At 37.0% G+C, this 22,019-nt stretch overlaps 1 protein-coding gene across 1 annotated transcript in view; it reads left to right on the top strand.

The window, feature by feature from the left end:
- Window positions 1-22,019, top strand: part of LOC140161189 (copper-transporting ATPase 1-like) — a 70,575-nt gene that overhangs the window by 757 nt on the left and 47,799 nt on the right. The window contains exon 2 of the mRNA XM_072184637.1: window positions 15,156-15,351. Within this exon, the coding sequence (XP_072040738.1) occupies window positions 15,193-15,351 (159 nt within the window). The 5' untranslated portion in view covers window positions 15,156-15,192. The remainder of the gene's footprint in view (window positions 1-15,155; window positions 15,352-22,019) is intronic.

Raw genomic sequence — 22,019 nt, 5'->3', positions numbered from 1 at the left:
AACTACTTGAAGACTTGTAGCAGAGCCCATTTGGTTGTTTACGTTCTGTTTTGACCTTGAATCGAGCAAATCTCTCGGCCGATTTCGGTAAAATCAAGGTTAAATACTTGGCGAAAATTGCATTTTATGTGAAGCTGAACACATGAACATGTAGAGGAGAGTCTTTATTTTTGTTGTTGGCTCGAGGCCCCATGTCGAGAAGTTATAGAAATGGTAGTATTTTGGCCGATTTAAAAAGGGACAAACCACAGAAAACTACAAATTTGACTTCTGAATCGGATTTGTTGTCAACGGAGGTCAACGGCTTGTGACGTCACTCCGGGGTCACCTATAGATGATTCAGCCCGGTACCTGGATTCAGCAGCACTCAACAACAAGTTGTCATGACTTAATTTATTCTTTATGGTTACGATTAAAAAAAATAATAATAATAAAAATATAAACAAAATAATGATAATAATATTAATATTATAAGCAATATAATTATAAGAATATAAGGTATGTAAGATTTTTTTTATTAAAGAAATTAAAACATTTTTTTATCATTATCATAGGCCTAAATATGAATTTGTAACGTTATATACATTATAACAGAGAAGATGAATCTATTCTCATCTTCTCTGATTATAAATATCCGCATGAACAGCATGACTATAGCTTGTCATAAAATGTAGGCCTAACTTGAATACAAATACCAATTCAATTTAGCAGAAAAATGTTATATTAAAATGCGCTTTGTGATTTTTTATTTGGTTAAAACTAAGCACTTTAATAATTCTCAAACAAATAGGAACGCGTCTTTTGAGAATAGGCCTAATACATATTTATTAGTATTATTTTTGTTATTATTTATATATTGTGTTATTCAATTTTGAATTATGTTCAATTATCCCAGCAAACACAAAATGTTTTCAAGTTTTCGACATCATTCGCAAAAGGTTAGAAAAGGTTGCCAGAAAGTGTTTAAATGTCGGGTGCCTAAAGGGTAGGCCTATATAAAGGGAGTAAAACTTTTTCATAACATTCAAAAACATTTTTGATAACTTACTGCAAATAGGGCCTATTCTCAAACATATCATTATCTAAGTGGTGACAAAACGTTTTAAAATGTTTTCCTGACCTTTATTTAAGGGATCTAAAATGAGCGTTTATTGCGTTTCAACAGTATTTTTTGTGGGACATGAGAGCACCTCAGACCTATCGAATTGCATTCTGAATACGAAGCATGTCTTTCTGATATCAAATAATTTTCATTTTTTGAAAATCACAATATAATACAAATTTTATGACAAATTCTAAAAATTTGATATTTTTCAAATTTTTGATATTTAACAGTCCTCGAAGTAAATTATATAAATCTAATGATATATTCTTAAAGTGTATGTAGCAGGGAGGAAAAGCCGACGGTCAATTGAAAATTTTGACCTTTCATATTGAAGATATAGATTTTTTTCCCAAAAAGACCTAATTTTGTTTGGTGTTTTGGGGAAAAAAATCCATATCTTCAATACGAAAGGTCAAAATTTTCAATTGATCGTCGACATTTCATCCCACCTACATACATCGTTAAGTATAAATCATCAGATTTATAAAGTTTACTTTAGTACTGTTAAATATCAAAAATAACAATTTTAATGATTTGCCATAAAATGTGTATTAAATTGTGAATTTCAAAAAACCAAAATTATTTGATATCAGAATGACATTCTTCGTATTCAGAATGCAATTCGATATGTCTGATGTGCTCTAATGTCCCAAAATAAATACTGTCCAAACGTTCATACCCCAGCCCTTAACCCGACATTTAAAACCAAAACCTAAAATTATAGGCCTAACCTGTTTAAAACGTTTTGTGTTTGCCAGGATGGGCTTTCAGACCTTCACATTAAAATGTAGATTACTTGGTATCTTTATATTATGATTTAAAACATAAAAGTTATTATTATTATCATTATTTATAACATTGTGATGATTTTTCATTATTATTATAAATTTTTATTTCATTTCAAATTGTATTAAATATTTTATTTAACTTTTATTCCATGCAAACAAAAGTAGCGGGCCCGTTACACATTAAACTTGGTATATTTCGCACAGTGGTCCTCTTGAGTGCCTATCGATTGGATTGATCATGGATTGATCTTAACTTTGGTGGGCAATAGAATAACCATTGATTGACAAGGTTACCCCTGCGTCCCCTAGCCGCTTGTAAAAAGGTGGTGCTGTCACATTTTGGTAAATCATTTTGTCTACTTATTCCTATATTTTTGCTAAAATTCATCATGAACAAATGGTTTTGGTCTTATTTTGAAGATAAATTATTAATGTAATGAATTAAATAAACAAATACAATTAAACAAATGTAATTACAACACTCAAGGACCCCAATCTTTGAGGATTACGAGTTGTAATCGGCCGTGGAAGATCACCTTGTGTTATATTTCCATACTGATGCTCGCACGTGCAGGTGAGTTACATCCCAATCCAGGTCCCTACACACCAAAATTCCCATGTATGATCTGCAGCAAAGTGGTTAAAATGGAATCAGCGTGCGCTAGGGTGCGACGGGTGCATGGAATGGTGCCATTCGGATTGCCTGAACATGGACCTGTCAGTTTATGAAGCACTTGCCAATTGCAGCGTCTCCTGGATTTGTATTAAGTGTGGACTGCCAAACTTTACTGACTCATTCTTTAGTACATCTAATGTCACCGTGTCCAACTCATATTCAATTTTGTCAACCGATTCTGATTTAGAAACTAACACTAGCCACGCTAGTTGTAATAGCTCTGGGCCAAAAAGCCCTCCTCTGGCGGCATCCTCGCCTTGAGCGACCAGTGGTGTTCATATTAATCGTACTACTCCTGGCAATAATAACAGGCCAGCCAAACGTAGTAACCTGAAAGTGTTAGTCATCAACTTTCAAGGTATACGGGGCAAGATTTCTGAATTGGCTTGTTGCATAGACACCAATAACCCTGATGTCATCATAGGGACAGAAACCCATGTGGATTGCTCCATTAATAGTAGTGAATTGTTCCCACCACAGTACCAAATAGTCAGAAAAGACTGTGACTTTGGTTCTGCTGTTAGAGGGGGAGTTCTGATTGCAGTTAAGAACGACCTCAGATCATCGCCACTCACAGAATTGATCTCGATTCAAACTGTGAAGTAGTCTGGATTTCTATCTCAGTCCAAGGGATGAAACAGATCATTGTTGGTGCTTTTTATCGATCGCACAAATTTGGTAACACCACTGAGTACTTGGACCAACTTAGGGATTCGCTCAGCAAGATCAAAAGATCTAATCGTAGCCATATCTGGCTTGCTGGCGATTTTAATCTTCCCGGAGTCGACTGGGATTCTCAGAGAGTCATCCCTAATTCCCAGTATGTTGGACTTTCCAAACACATGCTTGAGATTGCTGCAGACTTTGGCCTTGAGCAAATGGTCACTAAACCTACTCGAGGTAATAACATCCTTGACTTATTTTTCACCAACAATCCAACCCTGGGTGAAAGGTTTTCACTTATCCCAGGGTTGAGTGATCATGACGGTATCCCCATGATCATAGTCAGCTCTAGGCCCAAGGTGATCAAAACCAAGCCTAGAAAGGTCTTTCTATATCAGAAAGCTGATGTCAGTGCCATCAGAAATGATCTCAAGCAGTTTAGTGATAGGGTAAATACGCCTATTCTCGGTCACTTAAGAAACAACCCGCTATATTTCTTGCGTAAATGATTATAAAAGTTAGCTATATGGGAACGTGCATTCCACACAACACCCCGTTTAACATACTCTGCATGACATCTTCCATTGAACTTGTATTGGAAGTATAAGGTCAAAAGGTCAAAGTTGGCGACAACTCCTATTCTCGGTCACTAAACTCCTATTCTCGGTCACCGTATAGTTTTTCTATACCTATTCTCGGTCATTCTCTTTTGGAAGCCTGGTTGATCGGTATGATGCGGTTTTGATAACTTAAACCAATAATATAATACGTGTGCAGTATTCTCAGATATATTGACAAGGAGCGATCCTTTCAAAACGGTTTATTGGCAAAAATTTTCGTACCATCCGATCGGGGTCCGAGGCGGTCCTATTTTGTGGGAGCGCACAGCGGAATGCGGTGGCACGCCCGACTAGTTCAGGAGCAAGAACACACAAGGCCCTAAATAAGGAGTTCGTTTACCCCCACTACATACAAGGTTTGACACCATAGGTAGTTAGTATGGACCCTCTAGATCACTGCTAAGTAGGTAGTGGTCTCAAATTGTGGTAACACTTTTTTTACAGGTCATTTTATATATGGACGTATAATCACATAAAATCACAAAAAATAGGGCAAAATTAAGGGGTAGGGGAGATATAAATTCCCACAACTCAACTTTTACTTATAATAATGAATTTAATTTGGTATGACTATGTAGCTAATTGATTGTTCTAACTTTCTAGTATTATTTGAAAGCAAACCTAGGTTTCATTAGATCATGATTGGAAGTAGCCAGTCCATACACTAGTGGAAAATGAGATTTTTCACAACAATGCGTAGGGTGGGTGTTTTTATGGCACTGGCTTCAAATTTTACTATTGTGCCAATTTCTATTTTCAAAATTAATTAAGCTCCATTTTTTAATTTTGTTTTTAATATCAAGCATATCTAGGCAAACATTGATGTTCTGGTTCAAATATTTATATAAGTGCATGTTTGCGTGCATGTTGGTTTGTGTTGTGTAGGTTTGGGGTAGGTGGGGTGTGTATGTGGGGGTAGGGGTGGGTGTGTATAGGGTTCGGGGTTGGGGTGTTTTACGTGTCTTAATATGTCACTCAGCTGAACTATAAGTTCCATTAACAAAATTTGTTTGGTAAGTTACCATTCATGTAATATTTTGAATATTTATATGTGTGGGGTGAGATCAACCACTGCTTGTCAGGAAAATAGACTGAAAATGTAAACAAATAGTTACTTTTCCACATGTAGCAGCGCGTGTATACAATATTAAGGGGTAGGGGAAATATAAACCATCATAACTCAACTTCAACTCATGATAATGAATTCATTTTGGAATTAATATGTAGCTAATTGATTGTTCAAATGTTTTAGTATTATTTTAAAGCAAAACAAACATTATTTGTCAGGTAGATAGACATAAAATGTGAGAAAAGGTTAATTTTTCATGTATAACCATGTCAAATATGGTATTATTAAGGGTTAGGGGAAATAAAAACCACCATAACTCAACCTTTACTCATAATAATGAATTCATTTTGGTATCAACATGTAGCTAATTGATTGTTTTAACTTTCCAGTATTATTTTTCACAGAAAAACCATCAGGTCTACATAAAGTGTGAAAAAATGTTAATTTTCCAATGTGTAACAGTGTAAAATATGACAATATTAAGGGGTAGGGGACGTACAATCCAACATAACTCGATGTTTATTCATTATAATTTATTCATTTTGGCATCAAAACATAGCTATTTGGTTCTTGTAATCTTTTAAAGCAAAATGACCATTAGTTGTTAGCTGTATAGACTTAAAAATGTAAAAAATATCAATTTTTAAGTGTAGAAGCGTAAAATATGACAATATTAAGGGGTAAGGGACATACAAATCGCCAAAACACAGGTCTTACTGATGAAAATGAATTCATTTTGGTAACAATATGTAGCTAATTGATAGTTCCAACTTTCTAGTATTATTTTAAAAGCAATTAAACCATTAGTTGTCAGCTAGATAGACATAAAATATACGAAAATGTTAATATTCCATGTCTAACAGCGTAAAATATGACAATATTAAGGGATAGGGGACATTCAAATCACCAAAACTCAAGTTTTGGGATGAAAATGAATTCATTTTGGTATCAATATGTAGCTATTTGATTGTTCTCATTTTCTAGCATTATTTTAAAAGCATTTAAACCATTAGTTGTCAGGTAGTTAAACATAATATATGAGAAATATGTTAATATTCCATACGGTATCTAACAACGTAAAATATGACAATATTAAGGGGTAGGGGACATACAAATCACGAAAAACTCAAGTTTTGCTGATGAAAATGAATTCATTTTGGTATCAATATGTAGCTAATTGGTTGTTCTAACTTTCTAGTAATTATTTTAAAAGCAATTTTAAAAGCAATTTTAAAACCATTAGTTGTCAGGTAGATAGACATAAAATGTGAAAAAAGGGTTAATTTCCATGTGTAGCACATAAAATAATAACAATATTAAGGGGTAGGGGACATACAAATCACCAAAACTCACGTTTTACTGATGAAAATGAATTAATTTTGGTATCAATACCACTGCAGATCGATCAGTGGCGTAACTTCACGGGTGGGGGTGGGGAGGGGGGCAGGGGGACAACAAACCTTGGGGCGCCTAAATTGACCAATTTAGCATCCAAGCGATGAAAGTCGAATTTTTATGCTCACGGGCACCTAAACAGCGCCCTCACGAATTTCAGCCGACAATTTCGCCTCCTTACCAGTTCCGGCCTTGATATTGTTCCGACAGCCTGTCACTAATTTACAATCGATTTGAAACATTTTTTTAATAGATTTTTAATGTTGAGGTCCTACTCTGTTGTTCCCATAAAAACAAGCACGATTCACTTGAATTTATTACCCACGAGAGGCTGATACATTTTGCTCAGGCGCTAGTTTTAACCGGAACTATACAAGGTTACACTAAATACGGAAGGATTTAGTGTTGTGCCCCTGAAGAATAGCACAATAGCGCTAATAGCACGCTATAAGGTCTAGGTCATTTTAAGAATAGCACAATAGCGCTAATAGCACCCCTCCAAGAATTCAAAAATAACATTATTGCGATAATAACGTGCTATATGCCCCCTAAGGCCAAAACAATTTCCAGAGCACAATAGCACTAATAGCACGCTATAAGGCCTAACCATTTTAAGAATAGCACCATAGCGCTAATAGCACGCTATAAGGTCTAACCATAAGAATAGCACAACAGCGCTAATAACACCCCTCCAAATAATAGGAGAACTCAAAAATAGCATAACCATGATAACTGCGCTAATAATATATTAACATTTAAAGCTATTTTTAATGTCCCTAATGGGTTTTTTCTAAGTCCTCAAAAATAACACTGTCAATTGCACAAATAGCACACCCATGAAAATAGCGGTGCTATTTGTGCTAACATGTATATAAAGTAATGACAAAATTGCGCTAATAGCACGTGTAGGCCCGAGGAGATAGTGTATGTTATCTGCGCAAGTCAGTTATAGCGCCTTTCTCGGACCAGGGCAGGAACCATTTTTGCCGACAGAAATGTGACATTGTTGACCCAATTTTTCCGACCGAAAAAGCTCGAAAATACGACAGGGTAGGGGATAGGTAAGGGGTAGAGGAGGGGAGGGGCGGGCGGTCACAAATAATTTCTCCTCGCTCATTTGTATTCGACAAATGGCTATAGGCCTGCAGAGCAAAATGCAACACTTCTCATGTGCTCATGCATGATCATTTGTAGGACACATGGCAACAACAATGTCAACATAGCTCATACTAGGGAACACTGACCGAGAATAGGAATGCCAACGGAATTCGTATGCCTATTCTCGGACACCCCTGTTTCTATGGGAATTTACATAAACACAACACCAATCATTTGCTATGGTGTTATTTATGATGCAGATGGATCAACTTGTTAAAATTACAGCTTTAAAATGCATGTACAATTTCGCATCACTGATTATATTACAATATCACCTCTTAAATGACGCCATTATTTTTTTAAATGCCGATATTTCAGGTCACCATACCATCTCAAAATCTATCATTTGAGGTGAACTGTGCTGCCGTGATATTAAAAAGTCACCAAAACCTGCAGCACCGGTACGGCTAAATGATTCGCTCGAAGACACAGCTGAAATTAAAGCAACGATCGTCAGCGGTTGTTCAATACGCTAACTGACCGAGAATAGGCGTGTGACCGAGAATAGGCGTATTGACCCTAACTTCTAGTGATCCATCATCGTGCTCTGTGAGTGACCTATGGGCTGATTTTGAGAAAGCGGTCAAGAATTCCATGGATTCCCACATTTCGACTCGCATGGTCAGCAAGCGCAATCTGACCCCTTGGATAGGGAGGAATATTAAGAGACAGCTGAAAAAGAAACAGCGTGCGTTTAACCATTTAAACAGAAAGTTGGGGACCAGGAATCTCTTGATCGCTTCCATGATTTGCGTAAGGCCACTCGGAAAGCTACGAGGAAGGCTCACAGAGAGTTTATCAACTCTGTTTGTCTAGATTCCAGCAAAAAGTTCTGGTCCTTCATGAAGAATTTGAAGACCGACTCTGTTGGCATATCTACCCTGAGATCAAACTCAGGTGTTCTGGAATCTGACAACCATGATAAGGCTAACATTCTCAATGACCAATTCAAATCTGTTTTTACCAATGAAGATGACACATTACCAACATTAGGACCTAGTAATTATCCCACAATACCAGACATTCAAATTTCACAAGAGGGCATCATTTTACAGAACATCAAGATTCACAAAGCCCCAGGGCCTGATGGTATTCCTGCCTATATACTCAAGGTCGCAGCTGAGGAGATAGCCCCGCATTATGTATGATTTTGAAAGATCCCTAGAGTCTGGCGAACTACCATCTGATTGGCTTAGTGCCAATATTAGCCCGATTTTCAAGAAAGGAGACCGAACAGCTGCCTCGAACTATAGGCCCGTCTCTCTCATAGCCATATGTTGCAAGGTCTTAGAACATGTCATCCATTCACACATCATGCATCATTTTGATAAACATTCTGTTCTCACCACAAAACAACATGGCTTCAGATGCAACCACTCATGCGAATCACAACTTTTATTAACAACCCAATAACACAATAACGCAATAACATTCATACATGGATAGCAAACTTCCTTAAGCACCGTAAGCAGAGGGTCGTTGTCGGGGGTGAACACGCGGCTTGGACAGATGTGTTATCTGGCGCCCCAGGGCACGGTGCTAGGACCTTTGCTATTCCTCATGACTTGCCACAAAACATACAGTCTGAATTCCGGCTCTTTGCCGATGATTGTGTTATCTATAGGCAAATAGTTCACAATCATGACCACGTTCAACTCCAGGATGACTTAAACACACTTGTCAAATGACAGAATGATTGGCAACTACATTTCAACATTCAAAAATGTTTCGTCATGAGGATCACCCATGCACGCTCCACTAAAATGTTTGATTACAAACTAGGAGACAGCATTTTAGCAGAGACAAAATGCCATCCCTACCTAGGAGTTGAGATTTCCAACAATCTTTCATGGTCAAATCACATCAACCGCAACACATCATCTGCAAACAGACAATTAGGATTTATTAGAAGGAACTTATACTCTTGCACCAAACAAATCAATCAAAATGCCTATATCGCTTGTCGGGGGAGCGCTCTAACCACTGAGCTACACAGACTGTCCCTGATAAACAGGACTCAAGTCTGGTACTTATGGATATGAGCAGTCAAGGGTGAACAGTACAAACAACACATTACACACCAGTGTACGAGGTCAATAAATGATACTTTTGGAATTGTTTCATCCAGAGCAAGGGTCCCGCTAATCTAGGGCTCTGAACTAACGGGTAATTATGTACTCGGGTACCCGATTGAATTTTCGGGCGGGAATCCGGGTACCCGAAAATTCAACAACAAAAAATTTTTCTTTTTTAAATTTTTTTTTTTTTCCAAAGTTTTCGTCGACTTATGTGAACCACTGGACCTATTCTGAAGTGCTAGGATCATTCACAGTTAATTTGAAAAAAAATGAAAAATTACAAAAAATTACAGTTTGTTATTCTTAATATGTAAACCACAAACTTATGTTTACCTCTTCATCTATCACATATTATAAATGCATTGGTTTTCCATGCATTTATAATATGTAATATATGAAGAGGTAAATATTAGTTTGTGGTTTGCATAGCAAGGTTAACAAACTGTAATTTTTTTTCAAATTTTTTTCAAATTACCTGTAAGTGATCCTAGCACTTCAGAATAGGTCCAGTGGTTGAAAAAAATTTTAAATTTTTTTTGGTTACTTTGACCCGTGAATTCGGACCCGGGTAGGCCAAGAACGGGCGGGAACTCGGGTACCCGGGAATTGGTGAGAGCCTTACGTAATCTGCGTCATTGTTTCATATGGACGCCTTTCTGAAGCTTCTGACGTACAAAAGTTTGTTTCAGTAAAACCTGTGCGTCAAAGAATGATGCATGCTTTCCTGGCCGACTACCTCAAATAAAACATGTTTAACCGTGGTAAATGTAGGTATTAATAGAAAGAGAATTCACGAACCCAGTTCCCTTTGTACTATGATCGTTATGAGTCGATACTGAGCAATCAGGTACATGAATGGTGCACTATCGATTTGCTAAGCTTCTTATCTATTGAGCTTGGCCGGTTATGAACCACCGTTATCGCGACTTCTAAGCAGAATGACGTCATTTTTACCCACAAAGCATTGTGGCCGTGACCATAAACAAAGGAAAACAATTTACTTCCGGTAATTTTATAACACCAATATTTCTTATGGCCAAGCTTGGCGGATCATAGAAACAACATTGCCAGTCTTGGAAAACCTTTCCAAATCATTTCCACTGGTTTAAAAGTCCCGCAGACACCCGCCAGTATTACTAATCATGATCAGAAAAAATACATAAATTCACCGTAACTTTGGAATTGAAAAAAATGAGGGAATTCGATCAGGTTTTCGCTAGTAAATTAACTTGAACTCAGAAACACAATGACGCAATTGAAGATCATGTGACCGATGCAAAAGGGCACTAATACCATCCATTTCCGGTACAGGTCACCTGGGAGGGTCTGTTTAAATTAAATTTTAAAGTAGATGATCGATTATTTTATTTTTGATAGACAAATCCAGAGAATAAAACTCACGTTTCTTAGCTTTCGATAGCAGGGTATGCCATCTTGATCACAGGTGCTTTCAAGGCTCACTGCATCTCTCGCGGGAACTGGTAGTCTCGTTCCTACAATGTGATGTATGCTTAATCAGTGAGTCATATACGTGGTCAAGAGAATACATTCCAATGTCCCTGTTCATGGTTTTGTCGCCCCCTCTGCGAATCCAAATTGCTTCGCGGATCTTTCTGGTGTGTTGATTTGAACAGTCAAGTTATTGGTCTACCGTAAAAAGACCCACACAGACCAATACTTGAACTTTACCTCACAACATCCTCTTCACCAAAAACTTGGCGTTATAAGAACACTCTTAGATAGAATGCAGAACATAGTGACTGAAGACGAAGACAAAAAGGAAGAGGAGGAAAGAATAAGAATAGCCCTTGCAAACTGCGGCTACCCAAAATGGACTTGTAATTGAAAAGGTCAAACAACAAATGAAAAACAAATCTAAGAAAGACACAAAAACCAAAAAATCAGACAACGATCCATCTAAAGGAATGGTCGTCATTCCATACATTGAAGGACTTTCAGAAAAGCTTCAACGCATTTTTTGGAAACACCGGATCGCTACTGCCATGAAACCCCACAACACGTTAAAGAGCCTGCTAGTGCATCCAAAAGATAAGCGGGATCCCAACGAGACCTGTGAAGTGGTATACAGAGTGGATTGCAAAGGATGTGACAAAATGTATGTGGGCGAAACAGGTAGAGCGTTTGCAACAAGACTGAAAGAACATCAAAAGGACGCCGAGAAGATAACAAGCAACAGAAACTACACCAGAGCAAAAAGAAAAGAATCATTGACAGAACAAAACAAATCCGCCATTACTGACCACATTTCTCAAGAAAACCATGTTATCAACTGGGAGGGGGCGAAAATCATAGACAAGGACTCAAATCAACACACCAGAAAGATCCATGAAGCAATTTGGATTCGCAGAGGGGCGACAAAACCATGAACAGGGACATTGGAATGTATTCTCTTGACCACGATATGACTCACTGATTAAGCATACATCACATCGTAGGAACGAGACTACCAGTTCCCGGGAGATGCAGTGAGCCTGGAAAGCACCTGTGATCAAGATGGCATACCCTGCTATCGAAAGCTAAGAAACGTGAGTTTTATTCTCTGGATTTGTCTATCAAAAATAAAATAATTATTACGAACAATCCTACAGATGAAACTTTTCAGTAGATGATCGATATTGTCGCATAACGATCATAAACATCATGGAAATAAGAGAATATCTCTTATTTCCATGTAAACATCAAAGGCCGTGTTTGAGGGACTGCACTGATTAAATCCATTCAAGTGATGACTCGCGTTGAATAGCGTAATCAGCTTAACCCTATTGAGTGGATTAGGATTTTTCTGTGGAACCTCCTTCTATAATACCTACCATAGTTTAACAATAAATTTGAATGCATTTTGAAATCATTAATAGAGTATGACATGAATACAAATTATCAATTTTCAAATTTAAAAATACAAAACATCTTGAATTTTTTTTTTTTAGGTCAACCATGAATGATCCTAGCATCTAGGTCTAGGTCCAGGGACACCCCAAAACCGAAAAAAACTTTTAAAAAAACCATAATTTTTTTTTTATGCCTCCACCGCGAGGCATACTGTTTTTGCAATGTCGGTCCTTCCGTCCGGATGCGATATCTCGGGCATGGATGGGCGGATTGACTTCAGATTTTCAGGATAGGTGGGTCATGGTCAAAAACTCTGGCTACTTTTTTTTTGGGTGAGGTTCAAGGTCATATACTGAGGTAAAAGGTCATTTGAGGTCAGAGGGCCCATTTTCCTTATTTACCTCTTTTCTCGGAGACTGGGGGTCGCACATTCCTCAAACTTGGTGGGTGGGTGCATCTTGACCCCAGACAGAACAAGTTTATATTGGTTAGTGGGTCAAGGTCTCCTGAGGTCATGCAGGGGTCATCTGAGGTCAAATTAGCAAAAATAGTCATATGGCCATGAAACTTGGTAGGTACAGTCAACATTTAGAGCCACATTTTTGGAAGGTCATTTTGGGGTCACCCAGGGGTCATCTGAGGTCAAATTAGTAAAAACTGTCTTATGGGCATGAAACTTGGAGGGTACGGTCAACATTCAGAGCCTAATTTTTTGGAAGGTCATTTTGGGGTCATCCAGGGTCACCCAGGGGTCATCTGAGGTCAAATTAGTAAAAACTGCCGTATGGGCATGAAATTTGGTGGGTACAGTCAATATTCAGAGCCAAATTTTTGGAAGGTCATTTTGGGGTCATCTGAGGTCATCCAGGGGTCATCTGAGGTCAAATTAGTAAAAACTGTCGTATGGGCATGAAACTTGGTGGGTACAGTCAACATTTAGAACCAAATTTTTGGAAGGTCATTTTGGGGTCACCAGGGGTCATTTGAGGTCAAATTAGTATAATTACTATATGGGCATGAAACTTAGTGGGTACAGTCAACATTTAAGAGCCAAATTTTTGGGGGGTCATTTTGGGGTCACCCAGGAGTCATGGAAAGGTTGTTTTGGGGTCATCCAGGTATCATCTAAGGTCAAATTCAGTCTCCTCTTTGAAGATTTGTATCAACTTGTGAATTCCACATCACTCCCTTTGGTGGAGGCATCACGGTCGACGCTGTGCATCGAAAACCGCGACATCCGAGAACCGCGGTCCATCTATTTTTTTAATTCGAAAAATGGGGGGTGGGACTATACTCGAACGTGGGACTATACTCGGACGAATATGGTACTTTTGCAAATGTTGGCGTAAGGGAAATCCACTGTGCAGCTCCAACGCAATAACCAAATAAACCAATCAATATCAAACTTAAAGAACATTTTCATATACATATAATATCAAACTTAGTATGGTGATAGGATGTGGTATCCTGATGTGCTGTATAGTTTTGTATCACGGCATGTTATTTGTATATTTTTGAATAGTAATCAGCTGTCAATGAGCTTTATATTTGCATATTTTGCTTACATTTTCATTAATCCACTCTGCAGCTTAAATGCAATAACCAGTCAACTTCAAACATGGTATGGTCAGGCCAGATAAGGGGGGGTGTACCCCAATTTGCAAAAGTATACAAAAGTACAATGTACCGCATAATTGCATTATGGGAAGGCATTCCACCACAGCGTACAGCCAATGCATTATGGGAAAGCATTCCACTTCTGGATACAGTCACATACGGTACAATGTTCCATGACTATAGCATAGTTCCATCAATGCATCATGGGAATTCATATAGCATAATTTCAGCATTGCATTTTGGGAAGGCATCCCAGTACTGGTTGTTTCCACTACAGGGTACAACCAATCAACAATGTATTATGGGAAGGCATTCCCCCTGGGCATTCCACTACATGTAGGCTGTCTGAGCAGAAGCAAATTCATTAATACACTGCAGGCCCATACACAGGATTTAATGAGCTAATTTGCATAAATTCTAATTAATTATGCAAATATGCAAATTAGGGGCGGATTCACTATATATAATACATCAGAACATGTTAGAAACACTTTGACCAAGTTGCAAGGCAAAAGTATGCAAAATACATGTAAAAGTACCCTGAACATTTATGCATGGATTTTTAGCAAAATATTGGCAAAATGATACGCTAATGAGCTTCTCCAGTCATTTACAATAAGATACAAAGAAAATATAAATTATTTTGAAAACCATATGTTCGATTTGCTTCAAACAAAATGCATATTGATAAGCGTGCTTTGCTCTACTCAATTAATCTGAATTAAAACATGCTTAGAGCACTTCCATAATGCCTCCAATACCACCTTATAAGGCCAATAATATATCAAAGACTTGATCTCCTTTAGGAGTTGTAGAACCTGTACCATCCTGTTATGTGTGTGATTTATTTGTCTTAATATTTGAGTACAAACACTGCTCGGTTACATGTATGTTGCTTGATACTATAGAAAGAAAAAAATCCTCAAGATGATTTTGTTGTTGTTCCTTCATGTAAAAGAATTGTATACATGTATGTACAATTGTGTATTTACTTCTTAATCTTAACATCTGCTTGAAGAGTAAGAGCAACAAGATATAATTTTGTTTCCTTCATGGATAAAGTACAACAAACAAATAATAATTTTAAGCCCACTGAATTGAGACCATGCCTGTCTGTGCTTTTCTCCCACACACAGACACAGGAATTTACTCATTCTGTAACACACAGTCAAGATGAGTGGTTGCGACACAGGAGGCGTCCTTAACCACGATCTATTGACACTGGATGATGATGAGACATGCAGGATATCTGTGCAGGGAATGACTTGTAATTCTTGTGTGCGCAATATTGAAGAACAAGTGGGACAAATGGACGGCGTTAATGGTGTACAGGTATGTTGTTTATATTTAAAACTAGGAGACAGCATTTGAAAATTAAATCTAACGTACATGTAACAAGCATAATTTTTTGTTAAAAATTAAGTAGGCTCCATTACCATAATTTGACATTTGTTTCAAAGCTCAGGACTGAGATGTTCAAAATCTAATGCGGAATGCATTTTTTTGTCTAAAAGAATTCCAATTTAGATACTGATTTACTGACGGATGGGAACCTGCATGGTGTTATCGTATATTGCACCTAATGCTGAACAAAATAAATTCCAGATAACATGTAAGATTTGAGCTTTGTGCTCTATAATATTTAATATGCTGTTACATACAAATCGCCTTATGTGGGTACATTACATGTAACCTTAAATATGCGGAAATGTTTCTGTCAACTTTCATGTTTTCTATCGTAAAAAGTAAAACAAAGAAAAAACAGGAAAATTAAAATTGCTTTTTGACAATACATGCATGACTAAAAGCTCACAAATTTTCTAACGTGCAGTGCACAGGAGCTTTGAGACAGACTTTTGAAAAGTAATGGGGCCGAAGCTAGTGGTTTGATCTTGATATATCACAAGTTTTTCATCACATGAGTTGTCACATGAGTATTTCAGTCACACATGTAAACATACCACTTCAGTCCAAAGTTCAAGGTACATACATTTCAAACATTAATGTTTCTACGTGAGCTCATTACTTTTGACTAGCTCAAGTTCTGAGTACAAGTACTAAATAAAAATTTTATCATGAATTTGCTGGATATTTATGATTTCTAGAGTTACATCTTCTTGAAGCTGGTTTTGTAGGCTTTAAATCCTCTGGGTGGGTGACTTTTTTGTGTGTGTTTGTTTGTGTGTTTTGTTTGTTTTTTTGTCAAAATTTAATGCCTTGATACATGAATCTGCATTAAAGGGGAAATGGTTCTAGCTCGTGCACTGATTTTGTCATGGAAACACCTCAATGGAATGCCAAACAATTGATAGAATCTTGGAAGTGGCGATGCGAAAGGGAGGGGATCATGGATATGTCCGACGTGACCAGAGTCCATTTATTTACGGTCCCCCTATTATCTCTGTTTTCTTTTCTTTCTCTCTTCCCTTCTTTCTTTTGTTCACCATCTTTCGATCTTTATTTGTTTATATCTCTTCATTTTCTCTCCTTTTCTTTCTTCTTCTATGCAATTTATTTCCGTATTCCGTTCTACCTGCTTTCTTTTCTCAAGTTGAAATTTATTATAATTTATGTGCTTTTTACAAATTTATATAGTCTATTGTGATACATGTATTTGTAAACATATTTTGCAGCAAAATGGTGAAAGAAACCCTGTACATGCCGGACCAAAGTTCATGTACATTGTAATCTGTTACAAAATTCTGTGATACGGTTAAATCGCACACTGAAAATACATTTGATTACATTTGTTATTGTTCCTCATCCTGCTGGCATTTGTTTGTATTGGAGCGGCGGCAATATGTCAAGGGCGGCAATATTCAATATTGATCACAAATTATACATACCCTATTCAATTAGAGTTGATTATTTATGCCTATGTCGGTGAAGTATCATGAAGAAGCACATTTCTGATGTCTTGAGAACAGTGGTTGAGAATTGCAAAACACATGTAAGAAGAATCAATTCTAAAGATAGATGATAGGATAAAGGGATCACTGAACCTCTTTTTGACATGACACAAAAGTATACAGCACATGAGGCCACCATATACTATCACCGTACCAAGGTTGAAGTTAATCTGTGATTGCATTTAAGATGCAGAGTGGATTAATGGAAATGTAGGCCAAATATGGGCTGAAATTTGATTGCAAAGGTGGTTTCTAGAAAAGGGGTAAATTTAGTTTGTTACAAAAGCCCTTACACATACATCCACAAAAGGCGCGATATAAAAGAAGTATATAGGAAGGCTTGAAAATTGTACCAAACCTATTCTTTTAGTTTCTATTCATCAACACTTTATCCAAACCCAAATTGAATCAAATCGAACAAGTGATAAAAGTGGATGTAACTTGTAAGGGGTTTTGCAACAAAGCTCTTCATAGGATGAGAATATGGCTTTCCAGTAGGCCTACACTCAGTCTAGGATGAGAATTTGGCTTTCCAGTGGGCCTGCCCTCAGTCTAGGATGAGAATTTGGCTTTCCAGTGGGCCTACCCTCAGTCTAGGATGAGAATTTGGCTTTCCAGTAGGCCTGCCCTCAGTCTAGGATGAGAATTTGGCTTCCCAGTGGGTCTACCCTCAGTCTAGGGTGAGAATTTGGCTCTCCAGTTGGCCTACCCTCAGTCTAGGATGAGAATTTGGCTTTGCAGTGGGCCTACCCTCAGTCTAGGATGAGAATTTGTCTCTCTAGTGGGCCTACCCTCAGTCTAGGATGAGAATTTGGCTTTGCAGTGGGCCTACCCTCAGTCTAGGATGAGAATTTGGCTCTCTAGTGGGCCTACCTCAGTCTAGGATGAGAATTTGGCTTTGCAGTGGGCCTACCCTCAGTCTAGGATGAGAATTTGGCTCTCCAGTGGGCCTACCCTCAGTCTAGGATGAGAATTTGGCTTTCCATTGGGCCTACCCTCAGTCTAGGATGAGAAATTGGCTCTCCGGTAGGCATACCCTCAGTCTAGGATGAGAATTTGGCTTTCCAGTGGGCCTACCCTCAGTCTAGCATGAGAATTTAAGGTATATCCAGGTACAGGTAAGATATTTTCAAATTATACATATCTGGTAAAAGCAAATGGGTTTTTTAACTTCCTTTGAAAAAAAAAAGCTTTTAGAAATCAACATGTAATGAAATAGGACCCCACTTAATAATAATAATAATAATAATAAAACAGCATTTTATATCTACATTTTGAATCCCATATTCCTCAATACACTCTACACTATAAAACTACCAAACTGAATCAATTACAAAATATGAATTTAATTTAAACAATAACATGCATAAAAATAGCAGGCCAGCTGCAAAGTTAATTAAATAAAATGGTGTAAACATCACCAGAAGCATACCATTATTATCTATTTTACACCAGTTTGTCCTATGCCATAGATTAATCACAACATTTTATTGATTCAAGCGCATAGTTGTATGGAACACCAGTCTCTTTTTTGTTTCAAAAAAATTAAATCAATAAAAAAGCAGGTCCTATTTCTATCCGATTGGTAATTCAAACTATTAAATCCATTTTTGGGTGACATATCAAGGTATGACACCAAAAAAACGGAATTGATAGGATGAATTCCCATCAAACAGACCAAAAATAGTTCCAGCAATACTGTTAATGTTTGGGGAAGTCTTTACTTCATTTTGGCTATGACTGCTATGTGCAAATAATATTTTGAACCCTGTATATAAATACCAAATTTCAAAGGGTGTCTGCATAGTAGAGGTTCACTTTCATTTGTAACCAGAAGTTGAACCACTCAAACTCATGTTCAGGCTGACAATGTTGTTTCACATGACTTAATTAATTTTGCATTAGTAGTCTCACAACCCCTTTGGGAAGACATGTTAGTGTATCGATTGTAACACTCCCCTCTCACTACTGTGACCCAGGTTCGATTCCCTATAAGTGAGCAAAGTTGCTGATTCATGACCATCCTGGTAGTATTTTATGATTACAAGATTCACGATACTGTGGCTATAACAGTTATAACAGTTAATGGCAGCACTGTAAGTGACTGGAAAGTGCTAGTATTATCTCATTTTGTTATCAATTTCTTGCCGATTATTTATATGAGGATGAATTAACACCTTCCAACAATACACTTTGATTATTTTGGAAATTGGGCGAAAATTGCCTGTGTAACATCACACAGCATACACAGTGCATATTGAACATTGGCAGTGGCGGTGCCAGGGGGGCATGAGGGGCAAATGTCCCCAGTCAGAACTATTGTCCTCCGGTTGCCCACCCCCCAGTAAAAATCCAAAATTACAAAAATTTTACCTTTTTGCAGTAATTTTATGCAAAAGTTGTTGATTTTGCCTCCCCCCTGAAATTCACTTTGACCTCAATGCCCCGAAAAAAATCCTGGCACCCCACTGGATATTGGTTTGCCCACTGGAGCTCACTGGGTTAGCACTTGGTTTTCATTGATGCCAGGGATCTAAATTTGCATGATCAGAACTTTCCTTGCAGGTTTCTATCTTCTAAGCACTACAAATTTGATTGTTGCCAAATCTATGCTTAGATTGTCTTCAGGACAACCTCTGTTTTGTTTTGTTTTTTGGACACTGTCCCTTAAAATGGTAAGGAATTCCAAAATTCTTTCATTCAAACCTCACATATGGAACAAGTAGCAGAATCATCTGGAGTAGAACTATTATCTTTTGCTTATTATTATTTGGTGATAAATCAGAGTGCATGATGGGAATGCTAGAAATAATCATCCTTTGCCCAATAGGTAATGAGAGGGATAATAATGATAATAGTGTAATAATTGATATCAGGGAATGAATGACAGGGTACGTGAGCAACAGGTTTCAATTACACAATTACACTAGAATCATATTTAATTTTCAATATGGAATAATACAATGTACATGTGAAAAGAATTGAAAAAAAAAAATTATTGTAATTTTTTATTGATTTTTATTTTAATTAAAATAAATTTATTGTAATTTGTTGTTCTTTATTTTAACCGGAATGAATAGTATTTAAAATATTGTTATTACTTTTATGTAATTTTTTAGTATTGTAAATATGTTATAATATTACTTTTAAAAGTATGAATATTATCAGTATGAAACCAAACTGTTTCTGAGAACCCAGTTTAATCAGCTGTATCCTGTTGTAGACACCGCACATGGAGATGTGGTTTCTGCTAGGTTTTAAACATAAGTTCGAACGCCTACCATATTTTCAGATGAATCACAAAATAAAAGGCATTTTCAAATCTTGAGGTGTTTTGGTTGCAATTTATTTTCTACCAAATAACGTTTCAAAATGTAAAAAGAGGCCAAAGTTTAAAAAATCTTGGCTGTGTGGCTTTTCATCCTTTTTGTAAATGCCTCTTACTATCCTATAAGAAACTGAAAATTTAATATTTCCGAGTTCCAACTGATTTTGCTTGATCGTATCGCATATATGTATGAATTTATTGTATTATTTCAAAGAAATCATTTATCAAATTATGATATACATTACACCCATATATCAGATCTCAGTATTTTGGATCAAGCTAAACCGAAAAACATGTGGTCTGGACAAGCCTGACTGACTATGTGGAAACTGCGCTTCCTGTTGTCTACATGTATATATATATACCAAGAACTTGGGTTTAAAAATTTTGTAACAAGTCACGTAGGCCAGGCTAAATGATGAGACACCTTGTATAATACAGTAGCAATGCATGAAAAGAGCAGGTGCTGACATTGCGTCTATCAATCAATTATTATTTATAAACTTACCTAAAGTTATGGATATGCTTCAGGTTTGTTATACTGTTTATACAAAATATAGTTGCCAAATAGGGTCAAATACAGTTCAAAATGCTGTACATTCTGTGCATGGAAGAAGGGGGATTGACAGAAATTGTCTTGTGAAGACTGATGTTGAACGCTATAAATTCAAAGTAGATTTAGGTGTAATTATAATTGCTGTTGGATTTTTAAAAAAAAATGTGATGTAGCTATGTCTGGCAGTCTGGGACATTAGTTCAATTTTAATTTTTCAGTTCAAGTGTAAGTATGTAGGTGAAACATGGTTGAGGTTAATAAAATTCCAGGAATAATGCTAGCTTTTGACATTCAAAGTTGGCAAACACCCATCTTTTGTAAAAAATAAGTTTGGTCTAAAAGTAGAACATTTGAAATAAACACCATTTTACACAAATCATTACTTCAAATAGGCCATAGTGTAACTAGAAAGTTTAATATGGGTGCAGTATGAAGATCCCGAAAACAAGGAAGCTGATATCTTCAAAACAAGGAAGCTGAACATTTGAAGATAAGGAAACAAATAGGATGAAAATAGGTTATTTTTTAAATCACATAGGGACATACCATCAACGTTAGGGCTCATATTGAAATACCCTACCACGTTTTCACACAGAAAGAAGGCAGGATTCCCCTCGCTAAGCGTGCGCCTCAGGAAAGCTCGGTCATAAAACGGATGGATTATATGCATCAGTGATACACCCTGCCCAGGATTTTAACAAAGAAGGCTAGCACAGGAAAGCTGCAGGATGGCGCACACCTTCCTGTGTAAGGGAATTTCAATATGAGCCCTTAAGGGATCACTGGGTTTCAGGCACTGTTTGTTGGAAATTGTTAAAAATATAGGATTCTTATTCAGAATTAAGCTAATTAAAAAGATTGATAATGGGTCAAAAATATTATTACAGAGCAACACAAAAATGTGTTTGAAAAACTGTTTGAAAAACAGGTTTTGAAGAACTAAATGAAATATGCTGGTTCACTCACTTGTAGAAGAAAAGAGCACAAATAGTAGTGATCTACTTCATCATTTACATGAAAGATACATCCAATGTAAATGACAGTTTGCTAAAAAACAACAAATTGATAGCTTTATCGCTATGGCAACAGACCTGTTTCCAGTGTCATGGTGAATAGCATCAACTTTACCAGTAGTGCTTCATTGGCAAGCTTTTATAGTAAATTCTTAATTACTGCAGACTAAAGGTGATGCAGATTTACCTTAAAA

This window comes from Amphiura filiformis, chromosome 9 (assembly GCF_039555335.1).
Source record: "Amphiura filiformis chromosome 9, Afil_fr2py, whole genome shotgun sequence".
NCBI classification, from domain to species: domain Eukaryota; kingdom Metazoa; phylum Echinodermata; class Ophiuroidea; order Amphilepidida; family Amphiuridae; genus Amphiura; species Amphiura filiformis.
Note: the sequence above shows the minus strand (reverse complement) of the source record. Positions and strands in the feature narration are given on the sequence as shown.